Source organism: Mytilus edulis, chromosome 9 (assembly GCF_963676685.1).
Source record: "Mytilus edulis chromosome 9, xbMytEdul2.2, whole genome shotgun sequence".
Taxonomy (NCBI): Eukaryota; Metazoa; Mollusca; class Bivalvia; order Mytilida; family Mytilidae; genus Mytilus; species Mytilus edulis.
Genome location: NC_092352.1, coordinates 13,685,094 through 13,699,784, shown reverse-complemented (window position 1 = coordinate 13,699,784; position 14,691 = coordinate 13,685,094). Strand labels below are relative to the sequence as shown.

General features: G+C 33.1%; 1 protein-coding gene across 1 annotated transcript in view; it reads right to left on the bottom strand.

Annotated features, from left to right (window-relative positions):
• Positions 1-14,691, bottom strand: part of LOC139487662 (A disintegrin and metalloproteinase with thrombospondin motifs 3-like) — a 35,890-nt gene that overhangs the window by 3,662 nt on the left and 17,537 nt on the right. Inside the window, exons 12-15 of the mRNA XM_071272615.1 lie at positions 7,516-7,660; positions 6,506-6,625; positions 1,785-1,839; positions 23-340 (exon numbers count right to left, since the gene is read on the bottom strand). Of these exons, the coding sequence (XP_071128716.1) occupies positions 23-340; positions 1,785-1,839; positions 6,506-6,625; positions 7,516-7,660 (638 nt within the window). The remainder of the gene's footprint in view (positions 1-22; positions 341-1,784; positions 1,840-6,505; positions 6,626-7,515; positions 7,661-14,691) is intronic.

The following is a 14,691-nucleotide window of genomic DNA, read 5'->3' as shown; positions in this document are numbered from 1 at the left end:
TAGAGTAGACATACACTCTTACCAAGGTTATCTTCCAGTTCTTTTGTTGTGGTTTTCATCATTGTAGTAGTAGTTGTAGTGCGTATTGTAGTTGATGATAACGTGGTCTCTGATGTTGATTGCATAGTTGTAGTGGTAGATGAAAGAGTCGTCTGGACTGTGGTTGACGATCCTAGAGTTGATGTGGCTGTATTCATTGTACTTTCACACATTTCACAGCACGAATTCTGTACCCAGGAGCTATTCAAGCACCGGTGTGGGTATCGTTTTATGACTTCAGTGCAATTCCATGTCTCGTCAGAATATACTTGAACTTGCAAGTCGCCAAATAAACAAGTGTCTGAAAAAAACAATTATATGGAATGAACTCATCATATATAGATACCAAACTTGTGTACGCCAGACGCGCGTTTCGTCCTTAAAAGACTCACTATTCTACATTCGATATATAAAAGTTGAAACGGTCAAATTTAATAACAAAGTTGATGAACATTAAAGACTTAAAATTCCGAAAGGATTTGACAATTCAGCTGAAGTAATTTATTTCTATAGGATTACGAAAAGCAGTTTTGTAAATAGTTAATTTATACTGTCAACACAGATGTTCTGACTAGTGGGCTGTTGATACCCTCGGGTAGAAAATCTCAACCAGCACTGGCCTCGACCCAGTGCTTGTCAATTAACTCATCTTATATAACAGACAGAGTTCGATACTAGAATTTGATTTTGTATTTGCGCCAGACGCGCATATCGTATACAAAAGGCTCATTAGTGACGCTTGAATAAACAAAAAGATGAAAAGGCCAAATAAAGTACGCATTTGGAGAGCATCGAGGACCAAGAAATCCTAAAAGTTTTGCAAAATACTGCTAATGTAAAAGAGGGACGAAAGATACTAAAGGGACAGTCAAACTCATAAATCTAAAACAAACTGACAACGCCATGGCTAAAAATGAAAAAGACAAACAAACAACAGCACACACGACACAACATAGAAAACTAAAGAATAAACAACACGAACCCCACCAAAAAAACTAGGGGTGATCTCAGGTAATCTATTCCTGAGGTAGAAAAGCCTCAGTAGTTCAAAACAATTCAATGTTTTGTAAGCAGTTAATTTATATTTAGGACCATGTCAATAATAATTCATGTCAACACAGAAGTGCTGACTACTTGGCTGGTGATACCCTGGGGGATAAAATCTCCAACAGCAGTGGCATCGACCCAGTGGTTGTAAATAAACTCATCATAGATAACAGGATCGAAATTTGAATTTGCTCCAGATGTGCGTTTCGTCTACAAAAGACCCATCAGTGACGCTCGAATAAAAAAAAGTTAAAAGGGCCAAATAAATTACGAAGTTGGAGAACATTGAGGACAAACAATTCCTTAAAGTTTTCCCAAATACAGCTAAAGAATGATATCCTTATATAGCCTATCGCCATAAACATCACAACTTTTGTTCTTTATGTGGGTTCTTTTTCTGTGTATAAGATTCGCCTGTAAATTTCTGTGGCAGCAGTTAAATTTAAACAGTAGTGAACAACGATAAATAGGCAAATATCATAAGAATCAAGTATATGTATACGTTCTTCAGTTGGTATCTAGTCTTTCTATTTAACTCAATACTTAAAAAATGACCTTTTATATTCTTTTACATCCAGAGACGAAATTCCAGTATTTTTGTTGATGTTTTGATGTTCTTTTCTAGTTTATTATTTATGTTCTTTGTTTTAGTAATCAATATCTTAAATTGAAATTATAACATAAGTATTCATATTTACCGTTATCAACTTTTGGTGCCAGTTCGTTTGTAGTACATATTCCTCTGATACACCACTGGAAAAATGTAAATAAATTCACTCTTGAATCTCTTAAACATTAGTCGAAAGTTCAATTAAGCATACTGATTAGCACGGTCTATTTTTATTGTTTTTAGAGATGAAGATTTCAATATGTAAAAAAAGTGCTCATTGAATTTGTACATGATTAGATGATTTGCTTTCTATCTCAAAAAAAAGTACTTGGATGTCAATTCTCACTCAAGTGTTTAGTATGCATTAACTTCCTAAATCTTTTACAAATACAATTTGGAACCGTCTGTTAAAGTAAATTTTTGTTAAATCATTTTCATAACAGCGTGGACAAGACTATTTGTTTCACGCGCAGGTTATCAATTGATTGCGTCAGATTAGGTTAACGTTCGTCTGTAACGCCCACTTTTCATTTTGTACGTGTTTATCGTAGAGTGGTTGTATCGGACATAAATTAAGGCTTAGTAATAGGAACGTCTGCTTGCAATGATACTTGTATTGGAACTCTGAATAGATAACGTCACAACAACGGTGACGTCGTGTACAATAGAGAGCGGTAGCGGGAACACCTTATGTGCCATTCTTAGCATTCTGGGGGCCCGCAAATGAATTTAAATAGAATACAATGAAAATAAATTATTAAAATTTCACTTTGAATTACTGTCTCTGATAAAAGATATATAACTTTGAATATCTTTAACTGTCTTTGATAATGAGCACGAATAAAATAAAATTATTTCACAGTCTGTAATAAAGCACGATCAGTTAACAGTCCATAAAATTATACGATAGTCTCATTTGGGTCACATTTTTATCTTTTCTTTTGCATCTGTCTTCGGTCGTCCTGTGGGCAGTATTTCATCTTGGTCCTATATATTCTTCAGTTGTCAGTTCTAGCGGATATAATAATTGCGGTTCCTTTTTAAGTCTTTTGATAACATTTTTTTTTCTCCATTTTGAAATCTCTTTTTTCACTGGTGAAGGTGTGTGACCAACTTTCCGGGATAAAGTATCGAAATGTCTGTTGTCATGGTTACTTATACATGTTTTCTGATACGAATCTAATACTTGAAATACTTTCTTTATCCCTGTCCTCTCGTCAATATGTTTAATACCAAATGATTCTGTCTTCCATAACTTCTCCGGGTTGCATTCTTCTGTCTTTTGTGATATCCTTACATTCATTGTAGATGTTTGTTGGTTATTGTAGCTTGGCGTACCGTGAAGTGGTCCTGATAATACATATCCAATTCTTGACTTCACGGCAGTAGGTCCCTCGCCTCTAATGATATGGTTTTCTACAATTGACCAATAGAAGTCGGCTCCTACGAGTACTGAGACTTGAAAATTGTCGTTCGCGGTAACTGGATGTGCGAGGTTTATCCCGGATAAGTACGATAATTTAGCAGCTTTGCGGATGTAAGTTTTGAGCGGTGCGGCGATTTCTGGTACAATCAGTACTCTGATTGGCAATTGTCCTTCATCGGTAAGCAAATAAATAATACTAGTTTTTTAAGTGTCTAATTCTTGTACTTTCTACACTGTCCCCAAATCCGGATAAGTTTAAAGTCTCTGTGCCAGTTATTAATAACTGTAATTTAGCCGCTAGGTCTTATGTGATGAACGACCTCTGTGCTCCTTCATCAAAAAGAATGTTGGCATCTGAACAGTGTCGTCCCGATCTTACAGGATTAATTGCAGTTTTTAGCAAAACATTTTTGGTTGCCTGTGAATGTGAAATTGTGTCCGGTTCCTTCTTGTTGTGTTGTATGGTACTTACGTTTACACTGTCTAGATAATCATTATGTGTATTCTCTTTACATAAACTCGTGTGCTGACGCTTGTCACACTTTCTGCATGACTTGATTGACTTACAATCAACCAAATTGTGATGTCCTAAACAGTTGAAGCATAGGCGGTCTCTTTTTACTATTGACATGCGGTCTTTATATTCAGTAACTTTGGTACAATTACCGAGGCGTGTGATTCTTTACAAAATACACATTACTTTACGTGAATTTGTCTGATGGCTTGTTTTGTATGTACCTTTACATTGGTGTGAAATGCTGCAGTAGCGGTATGAGTTTCCGTAAAATCAGCGGAATTGCCTTCCTCCATAATATTGAGTTCGTGAAATATCACTTGTCGTAGGTCAGATAATTGCCAACTGGTCGAACCATGGTGTCTTGTTAAATGTATGCGTACTTCTCCCGGTAACTTTTTCAATATGATAGGGACCAATAATAAGCCATAGGTATCCTCTGTCTGACCAAGGGATTCCAAACCAAGTACATATGTTTCTATTTTGTCATAATAATTATGTAAGCTTTGTAGGGTATTCTTAGGTGACGGTATTTCAAGTAATGCATTCATGTACTTTTGTGTGATTTTACGAACTTGCCCGTACCTCTGTTGTTATAACGAAACTGCTCTTTCGTAATTAAGGTTTGTAAGCGCAAAGCCATTTACGGTTTGGAATGCTTCATCATGTAAGAATGATTTCAAGTAATTGAACCTCTGGACGTTGCTCAGTGTATGTACGGCTGCTTCATACGAGTCCCAAAATGATTGCCATTGTAGAATGTCGCTATCGAAAGTTGGTAGGTTGAGTTTAGGGAGCTTTTTGTAGCAATTGAGGAGTATGAGCGATAATCTGAACGGAAATGTGTATTGTGCTGATTTTCTGTGCTTGGGAGATTACTACATGTAGGATCTGACGGCGGAACGTCGCTTCTAGAATTTGTAAAGCTTGTTGCATTTGTATCTAGCGTTGATGTTTGTACTTTGATATATTTTGCTATTTGACGTACTTTTGTTTCTAAATTAAAGGAATACTCATCTGAATCGACGATTTCTGTTTCAATGTCCTCTTGATCCAAATTCTGAATTATATCCTTATCTAATTTCCTTAACAATTCTTGTTTACTTTTCAAAGTGTCTAAAATGTTCAAAAGTTCATCGTCGAATTTCTTGAATATTCTTGAAACGGCGCTTCTATGTCCTGCACGTATCGATTTCAGCTTCAAATTCATCTTGGTCACTTGGCACCAATATCGTAGAGTGGTTGTATAGGACACAAATTAAGGCTTAGTAATAGAACGTCTGCTTGCAATGATACTTGTATTGGAACTCTGAATAGATAACACCAGTGACGTCGTGTACAATAGAGAGCGGTAGCGGGAACACCTCATATTCAATTCTTAACAGTGTTATAGACATTTCAACTGTGGGGTCGCCGAAGGTTATTAAGCCTAAAACAAACTATACGATACCTAGCAGAGGACTAAACATTATGTGTTGATTAAAATCTTGAAAAATTGTTTTCGTGTTCTTTTGTTCAATTTAAATCCCCCACTAGAAGGCCTTTGATAGACAGAGTGAGCGTAAAATCACTGTTATCGATAGCCAATGACAAACAAGTTAAAGGTAAATGATTCAGCTTTTTACCAACATAAGTATTGCGGTTGTTTACACAATTATGAAAATGGATTCTATATGAAATTTTGCATGAATAAAAAGACAAAATTGTCATCAGATAAAAAGTGTGATCAAAGTTGAAAAATTAAATCATTTGGTAAATTCTGATTTATAAGTCGCATCATAGCGTTCTGTTGCGGTTACTTTACCATTCGCATCGTCGATGTCGCAATTTAGTTATTTTTATATATTCAACAGCATTCAATTAAACTTGTATATATTTTCACACTGCATGCTTTATACTTTTTGGATGACTTTTTAGGTTTTCCAAAACAGTTAATCTTCTACTCAACTTCAACTTAAAAACTGCTTTACAGAATCCCGTCCAATTTGAACAGGACAAGGAGAACCTACAGGACAAGAACGTGCGCATAATTCTTTTACTTTTTTATTTGAATGCACATTTAAAGTTTTCCATACGACAAAATATGAAATGAACATTCTATATGTGTAGAAACTCATTGAACATTTCTTGAAATTCCATCAAACCTGTAGATTCTTTTTCAGGACTAAAAGTTGAGCGTCGTTTATACTTATTTGTTGTGGTAGTTATTTTTGAATTTGGAACATCATACTTCGCCATTCTAATATCTTATTGTTGTTTGGTCGAAACTTTTGTAGCATAAAAAAATTCAAGACAGAAGAGCTTTCAATCGCCCATTTAGACCATTCACAAGTAATTTTAATCATATTATTTTTTTAATTAGCATATCAATATTGAGCATAATATCATGTTTTCTGGATCTACTTTCAATAAGATATATATAGATTCTACCACTGCATCGAGGGTGGTACGATATTTATCTAATCGAGACAGTTAAATTTTGAAATTTATGACGCGAGGCTCCCCAAGCGATTTAGATATCTAAAATTTAACTGTCGAAAGTGGATACATATCGTATTACACGAGGCTTGGTGGTGGCATCTGTTTCTCTAATAATTTTGAAACAATATGCAGGCAAACTTATTCCTTCTTAGCAAATGATCTGCTGTTCTTTCTATTTGACATCATCAGACATGGTTGCATTATTTCATGCAGTCACAATACTAAGATTATTTAGAGGAAAGCAAGAAAACTCGACATCATCATCGAATTTTGACCAATGCAGAACTGAGATCAAGCGAACCACACGTTGATTAAATAAATCAATCAACATGTCAGGAAAAGGATAAACTGTGTAAGAATTAGAGAAACAAAGTTTCAAACAGCTCACCTTTCCATCACCACAAGGTGTTCCATCCCCAGGTGTAAATCGACTGCAATACCTTGGATCCTCAGGTTTCAAACAATACATAACATTACATATCTGACTGTAATTCCCTTCATAAAGACCCTGTAATATCATCAATATATTAACTGTTTAATATATTCCGTCGACTGAGGTTATATAGATCAATCATTTAAATGTCTTAACGATAATTCTTTTTAAATTTCTAATTTTGGAAATGATATTTTTTCGTAAAACCTTTTACAACATTATCAGATTGAACAAACGGACGATCGTCTGACCATCTGAACACTTGAATAGTTCTTTCTTGAGAGTCAAGTATCTAACTTGAAATTCCAACACGGACTAAAAAATGGGAACAAAAATTATATATGATCAACTTTGCTTAGATTGGTACAGAAAATGATGACAATAATCTCGAAATTTTGGATTAATGATAACTTCCTTATGTGCGACGATATTTTTAGGTAGAAAATATTTTATATACCTTATCTAAAGGTATCATATATTATGGGTTATTACTGACAGAATGTATCTACTCCGTTATTTTCGACTTTGAGCGTCCAAAACAATAACATGGAGGGAAATCAAAAACATAAGTGGAGAAAAAAACAGACACCAACCTTACCAAAGGATATTCATCGAAAATAAACAACATACAATCTGTAATCTAAATCGAAATATACAATGGCGGTCAAAATACCAAAATGTCTCAGGTCAATATTTAAGGTTAACTACACGTACCCCATTAAGAAACCTGGAATTAACTCTTTTACACTACTTGGAATATCATTGATTAAAAGCGAACACATGGGAACCCATTTTTGTAGGCTAAACTAGTGACACCATCTTTGTTGTCTCTTTTAAACTGCGTTAAAAAGTCATACCAATACATGTAAATTCTATAACACATAAACAAACGAAAGTTTTATATTAAAAAAAAAGAAAATTCACTCGACACGCACTCTTAATTATATTTTAAGATAAAGTTATACCCTGCATAAAGCTGATCCGCTACCCTTTATGTTGATGCACTGTTCATCAACACCATAGAACTGTCCCGGAAGTATATTGTTGAACTGATTTAATGCGGTTGCATTGTAATCTGGACCAAATGTCTTTAAGCAGTTGTCTCCGTCGCTATGAAAAAACGTAAACTGTAATTCAAACTTTACAATACATAATCTCATTGGAAATTCAGTGAAGACAAAAAAAAATGTATTATCACAGAATTTTGAATAATCAATCTACAATTATCCACTTTGTGTTCTTACTGAGAGATATGTGTTAAACATTATATCACAGCTCTATGAAAGAACATCACCCACATATGTCAGAAGTACAAAAATATAGTACAACACCAATTTATTTAGAATCCTCAATCCCCTTTATATATAGATCAGACAATTCGTAGCATTAGAACATGTACTACTTAAACACACTAAATATAATTTACCATTTATATATGGTCATGAACACGTACGTTGACAAGTGAATTACGAAAACGAAGTTTAAAGTGAGATGCTCCTAATTTGACATGCAAACCTTAAAATCATTTAAAATACACCATACTTAGTTGACCTATGACTTATTGCATCTAAGCAACAGACCTTACCATGAAGACTTGTGATTGATCACTGAACTATGAAAATGAAGTCGAGGTAATATGAACCATATAATAAAAAGGCCCATCCCTTCGTAACTTTTTAGTATATCGTATATATTGGATATGTTATTCCCAGTGTCTGTTAAAATGACCTTATCATGAAACTTTAATGAAAAAAAAAAGAAAACGCTGTCTAAATTTGAGGAAATCTGTTAGACAGTCATGCATGTATCCCTTACAATCATTATGTGATCTCTGTTGCTCCGGAAAGGTATACAGTTCCTGCTCCATATGTGGCACCCGATGTTCATGTAAATATAAACAATATGATAAGGTAGCACTCCACAGTTAGGTGTGTAGTTTCGCATTTTGGCCCCTGTGGATTTTTCAAATAGGAGAGCTTGTGTGCAATAAAATTCATTTTTGGATAGCTGAGTATTAAAATAGCCTTTGTATTGGGTTTATATGAACATCAAGATTATGTAATGTATGTAATATAGGCTGTTTTCTGTATGACAGTCCGTATTTGCATGTCCCTACCATACATTGGTCCGGCAATTATTGTAATGTTTTTTTTCCAACTTTTTATTGCACGAACTTTGTGATTGGATTTTACGAAAAAATGAGGCGAAAGACCCCCATTTTTTATTTGATCATTAGGAAGATTTATGAAAACAGTTTCTAAAAAGGTATCACTCAAAGGCATTGAAATTCTAGTTTGATCCAAATTTTGGGGGGATATGTGACATGTCCACCCCCCTTTTTGCAATATTTTATGGTAAATAAATGCAGAATGTTGCCATGGATACACATAAAAGGAATTAATTTTCACTCTTTTAACTTTTGAAAATCAAATCTATGGAATATACTGATTACATACATATGCACATGTACAACACAAACAGTAAGGTTAATGTATTAGAAATCCAGGAATAGGAGATGATAAAACATTTTGTGGCTCATTTTTAATTTTATTTTCTAACTGTGGAGTGCTACCTTATGGCACATCAGAAAGCACAGAAATGCACTTTTTAAGATAAAATTTACCACAAATCTTTAGTCTTTTATGTTCTTGTTTTAGTTCTGAAGGTAAAAAATCTGCTAGGAATGCAATTTATGTTTATTTTATTGTTTACTGTCCTTAGCAACCAAATATACACATTTTGACACTTAGACATGTTGCGGTCTTAAATTTGTACTCCATTAGCTTCGTCAATGTAACCAAAGATTGCGCTTTATATGATATCCTCAGAATGTATCGCTTTATATTTTTGAATGCGAATAAGTCAAATAAACATTTTTAGCAGGATTTTATATTATAATTTGGCATTAATTAAATTTAATGATGTCAGTACTGCTAGAAATTTATACCCTGCTTGAGAGCTTCTAAACCAAGGTTAGGTATGCTATTTACAGCAAAATTGACCTATAAGTGCTTTCAAATACCTAAAAATTGTACAATTTGTCCTCTTTTAAGGTAATTTTATGATTTTAAATAAGATAATGGAAAAAGTTTTAGAAATTTACCCCAAAAATGAGACAGACTTAAAGTTTTTCACTATGATCCAGCATTTATTTTTTGTCGCGTTTCAACATCAACTGCTAACCTTCATAAAATCTTTATTACAAAACCAATTTTAAAAAGTAAGGTACCATTTTCATCGTAATAGCTAGTAGAACATAGAAAATATAATAAAAATTGAGGCAGGAGGGGAAAAATTTCACCTTAAGGTAGCACTCCACAGTTAGGTGTGTAGTTTCGCATTTTGGCCCCTGTGGATTTTTCAAATAGGAGAGCTTGTGTGCAATAAAATTCATTTTTGGATAGCTGAGTATTAAAATAGCCTTTGTATTGGGTTTATATGAACATCAAGATTATGTAATGTATGTAATATAGGCTGTTTTCTGTATGACAGTCCGTATTTGCATGTCCCTACCATACATTGGTCCGGCAATTATTGTAATGTTTTTTTTCCAACTTTTTATTGCACGAACTTTGTGATTGGATTTTACGAAAAAATGAGGCGAAAGACCCCCATTTTTTATTTGATCATTAGGAAGATTTATGAAAACAGTTTCTAAAAAGGTATCACTCAAAGGCATTGAAATTCTAGTTTGATCCAAATTTTGGGGGGATATGTGACATGTCCACCCCCCTTTTTGCAATATTTTATGGTAAATAAATGCAGAATGTTGCCATGGATACACATAAAAGGAATTAATTTTCACTCTTTTAACTTTTGAAAATCAAATCTATGGAATATACTGATTACATACATATGCACATGTACAACACAAACAGTAAGGTTAATGTATTAGAAATCCAGGAATAGGAGATGATAAAACATTTTGTGGCTCATTTTTAATTTTATTTTCTAACTGTGGAGTGCTACCTTATGGCACATCAGAAAGCACAGAAATGCACTTTTTAAGATAAAATTTACCACAAATCTTTAGTCTTTTATGTTCTTGTTTTAGTTCTGAAGGTAAAAAATCTGCTAGGAATGCAATTTATGTTTATTTTATTGTTTACTGTCCTTAGCAACCAAATATACACATTTTGACACTTAGACATGTTGCGGTCTTAAATTTGTACTCCATTAGCTTCGCCAATGTAACCAAAGATTGCGCTTTATATGATATCCTCAGAATGTATCGCTTTATATTTTTGAATGCGAATAAGTCAAATAAACATTTTTAGCAGGATTTTATATTATAATTTGGCATTAATTAAATTTAATGATGTCAGTACTGCTAGAAATTTATACCCTGCTTGAGAGCTTCTAAACCAAGGTTAGGTATGCTATTTACAGCAAAATTGACCTATAAGTGCTTTCAAATACCTAAAAATTGTACAATTTGTCCTCTTTTAAGGTAATTTTATGATTTTAAATAAGATAATGGAAAAAGTTTTAGAAATTTACCCCAAAAATGAGACAGACTTAAAGTTTTTCACTATGATCCAGTATTTATTTTTAAATCACTTTTTGTCGCGTTTCAACATCAACTGCTAACCTTCATAAAATCTTTATTACAAAACCAATTTCAAAAAGTAAGGTACCATTTTCATCGTAATAGCTAGTAGAACATAGAAAATATAATAAAAATTGAGGCAGGAGGGGAAAAATTTCACCTTAAGGTAGCACTCCACAGTTAGGTGTGTAGTTTCGCATTTTGGCCCCTGTGGATTTTTCAAATAGGAGAGCTTGTGTGCAATAAAATTCATTTTTGGATAGCTGAGTATTAAAATAGCCTTTGTATTGGGTTTATATGAACATCAAGATTATGTAATGTATGTAATATAGGCTGTTTTCTGTATGACAGTCCGTATTTGCATGTCCCTACCATACATTGGTCCGGCAATTATTGTAATGTTTTTTTTCCAACTTTTTATTGCACGAACTTTGTGATTGGATTTTACGAAAAAATGAGGCGAAAGACCCCCATTTTTTATTTGATCATTAGGAAGATTTATGAAAACAGTTTCTAAAAAGGTATCACTCAAAGGCATTGAAATTCTAGTTTGATCCAAATTTTGGGGGGATATGTGACATGTCCACCCCCCTTTTTGCAATATTTTATGGTAAATAAATGCAGAATGTTGCCATGGATACACATAAAAGGAATTAATTTTCACTCTTTTAACTTTTGAAAATCAAATCTATGGAATATACTGATTACATACATATGCACATGTACAACACAAACAGTAAGGTTAATGTATTAGAAATCCAGGAATAGGAGATGATAAAACATTTTGTGGCTCATTTTTAATTTTATTTTCTAACTGTGGAGTGCTACCTTATGGCACATCAGAAAGCACAGAAATGCACTTTTTAAGATAAAATTTACCACAAATCTTTAGTCTTTTATGTTCTTGTTTTAGTTCTGAAGGTAAAAAATCTGCTAGGAATGCAATTTATGTTTATTTTATTGTTTACTGTCCTTAGCAACCAAATATACACATTTTGACACTTAGACATGTTGCGGTCTTAAATTTGTACTCCATTAGCTTCGTCAATGTAACCAAAGATTGCGCTTTATATGATATCCTCAGAATGTATCGCTTTATATTTTTGAATGCGAATAAGTCAAATAAACATTTTTAGCAGGATTTTATATTATAATTTGGCATTAATTAAATTTAATGATGTCAGTACTGCTAGAAATTTATACCCTGCTTGAGAGCTTCTAAACCAAGGTTAGGTATGCTATTTACAGCAAAATTGACCTATAAGTGCTTTCAAATACCTAAAAATTGTACAATTTGTCCTCTTTTAAGGTAATTTTATGATTTTAAATAAGATAATGGAAAAAGTTTTAGAAATTTACCCCAAAAATGAGACAGACTTAAAGTTTTTCACTATGATCCAGCATTTATTTTTTGTCGCGTTTCAACATCAACTGCTAACCTTCATAAAATCTTTATTACAAAACCAATTTTAAAAAGTAAGGTACCATTTTCATCGTAATAGCTAGTAGAACATAGAAAATATAATAAAAATTGAGGCAGGAGGGGAAAAATTTCACCTTAAGGTAGCACTCCACAGTTAGGTGTGTAGTTTCGCATTTTGGCCCCTGTGGATTTTTCAAATAGGAGAGCTTGTGTGCAATAAAATTCATTTTTGGATAGCTGAGTATTAAAATAGCCTTTGTATTGGGTTTATATGAACATCAAGATTATGTAATGTATGTAATATAGGCTGTTTTCTGTATGACAGTCCGTATTTGCATGTCCCTACCATACATTGGTCCGGCAATTATTGTAATGTTTTTTTTCCAACTTTTTATTGCACGAACTTTGTGATTGGATTTTACGAAAAAATGAGGCGAAAGACCCCCATTTTTTATTTGATCATTAGGAAGATTTATGAAAACAGTTTCTAAAAAGGTATCACTCAAAGGCATTGAAATTCTAGTTTGATCCAAATTTTGGGGGGATATGTGACATGTCCACCCCCCTTTTTGCAATATTTTATGGTAAATAAATGCAGAATGTTGCCATGGATACACATAAAAGGAATTAATTTTCACTCTTTTAACTTTTGAAAATCAAATCTATGGAATATACTGATTACATACATATGCACATGTACAACACAAACAGTAAGGTTAATGTATTAGAAATCCAGGAATAGGAGATGATAAAACATTTTGTGGCTCATTTTTAATTTTATTTTCTAACTGTGGAGTGCTACCTTATGGCACATCAGAAAGCACAGAAATGCACTTTTTAAGATAAAATTTACCACAAATCTTTAGTCTTTTATGTTCTTGTTTTAGTTCTGAAGGTAAAAAATCTGCTAGGAATGCAATTTATGTTTATTTTATTGTTTACTGTCCTTAGCAACCAAATATACACATTTTGACACTTAGACATGTTGCGGTCTTAAATTTGTACTCCATTAGCTTCGCCAATGTAACCAAAGATTGCGCTTTATATGATATCCTCAGAATGTATCGCTTTATATTTTTGAATGCGAATAAGTCAAATAAACATTTTTAGCAGGATTTTATATTATAATTTGGCATTAATTAAATTTAATGATGTCAGTACTGCTAGAAATTTATACCCTGCTTGAGAGCTTCTAAACCAAGGTTAGGTATGCTATTTACAGCAAAATTGACCTATAAGTGCTTTCAAATACCTAAAAATTGTACAATTTGTCCTCTTTTAAGGTAATTTTATGATTTTAAATAAGATAATGGAAAAAGTTTTAGAAATTTACCCCAAAAATGAGACAGACTTAAAGTTTTTCACTATGATCCAGTATTTATTTTTAAATCACTTTTTGTCGCGTTTCAACATCAACTGCTAACCTTCATAAAATCTTTATTACAAAACCAATTTCAAAAAGTAAGGTACCATTTTCATCGTAATAGCTAGTAGAACATAGAAAATATAATAAAAATTGAGGCAGGAGGGGAAAAATTTCACCTTAAGGTAGCACTCCACAGTTAGGTGTGTAGTTTCGCATTTTGGCCCCTGTGGATTTTTCAAATAGGAGAGCTTGTGTGCAATAAAATTCATTTTTGGATAGCTGAGTATTAAAATAGCCTTTGTATTGGGTTTATATGAACATCAAGATTATGTAATGTATGTAATATAGGCTGTTTTCTGTATGACAGTCCGTATTTGCATGTCCCTACCATACATTGGTCCGGCAATTATTGTAATGTTTTTTTTCCAACTTTTTATTGCACGAACTTTGTGATTGGATTTTACGAAAAAATGAGGCGAAAGACCCCCATTTTTTATTTGATCATTAGGAAGATTTATGAAAACAGTTTCTAAAAAGGTATCACTCAAAGGCATTGAAATTCTAGTTTGATCCAAATTTTGGGGGGATATGTGACATGTCCACCCCCCTTTTTGCAATATTTTATGGTAAATAAATGCAAAATTCTATCATAGAAATAGAAAGTTCAGGAATGGGAAGCAGATATATCACCTCTTCTGTCGAAAAGTTTTGTTCTTAACCAACCACCATTGTCAATTCCAAGATGTAAATCAAGACTTTTTTCTAAAGATGTAAATCAAGAAATTAGGCAATTTTACTGTATC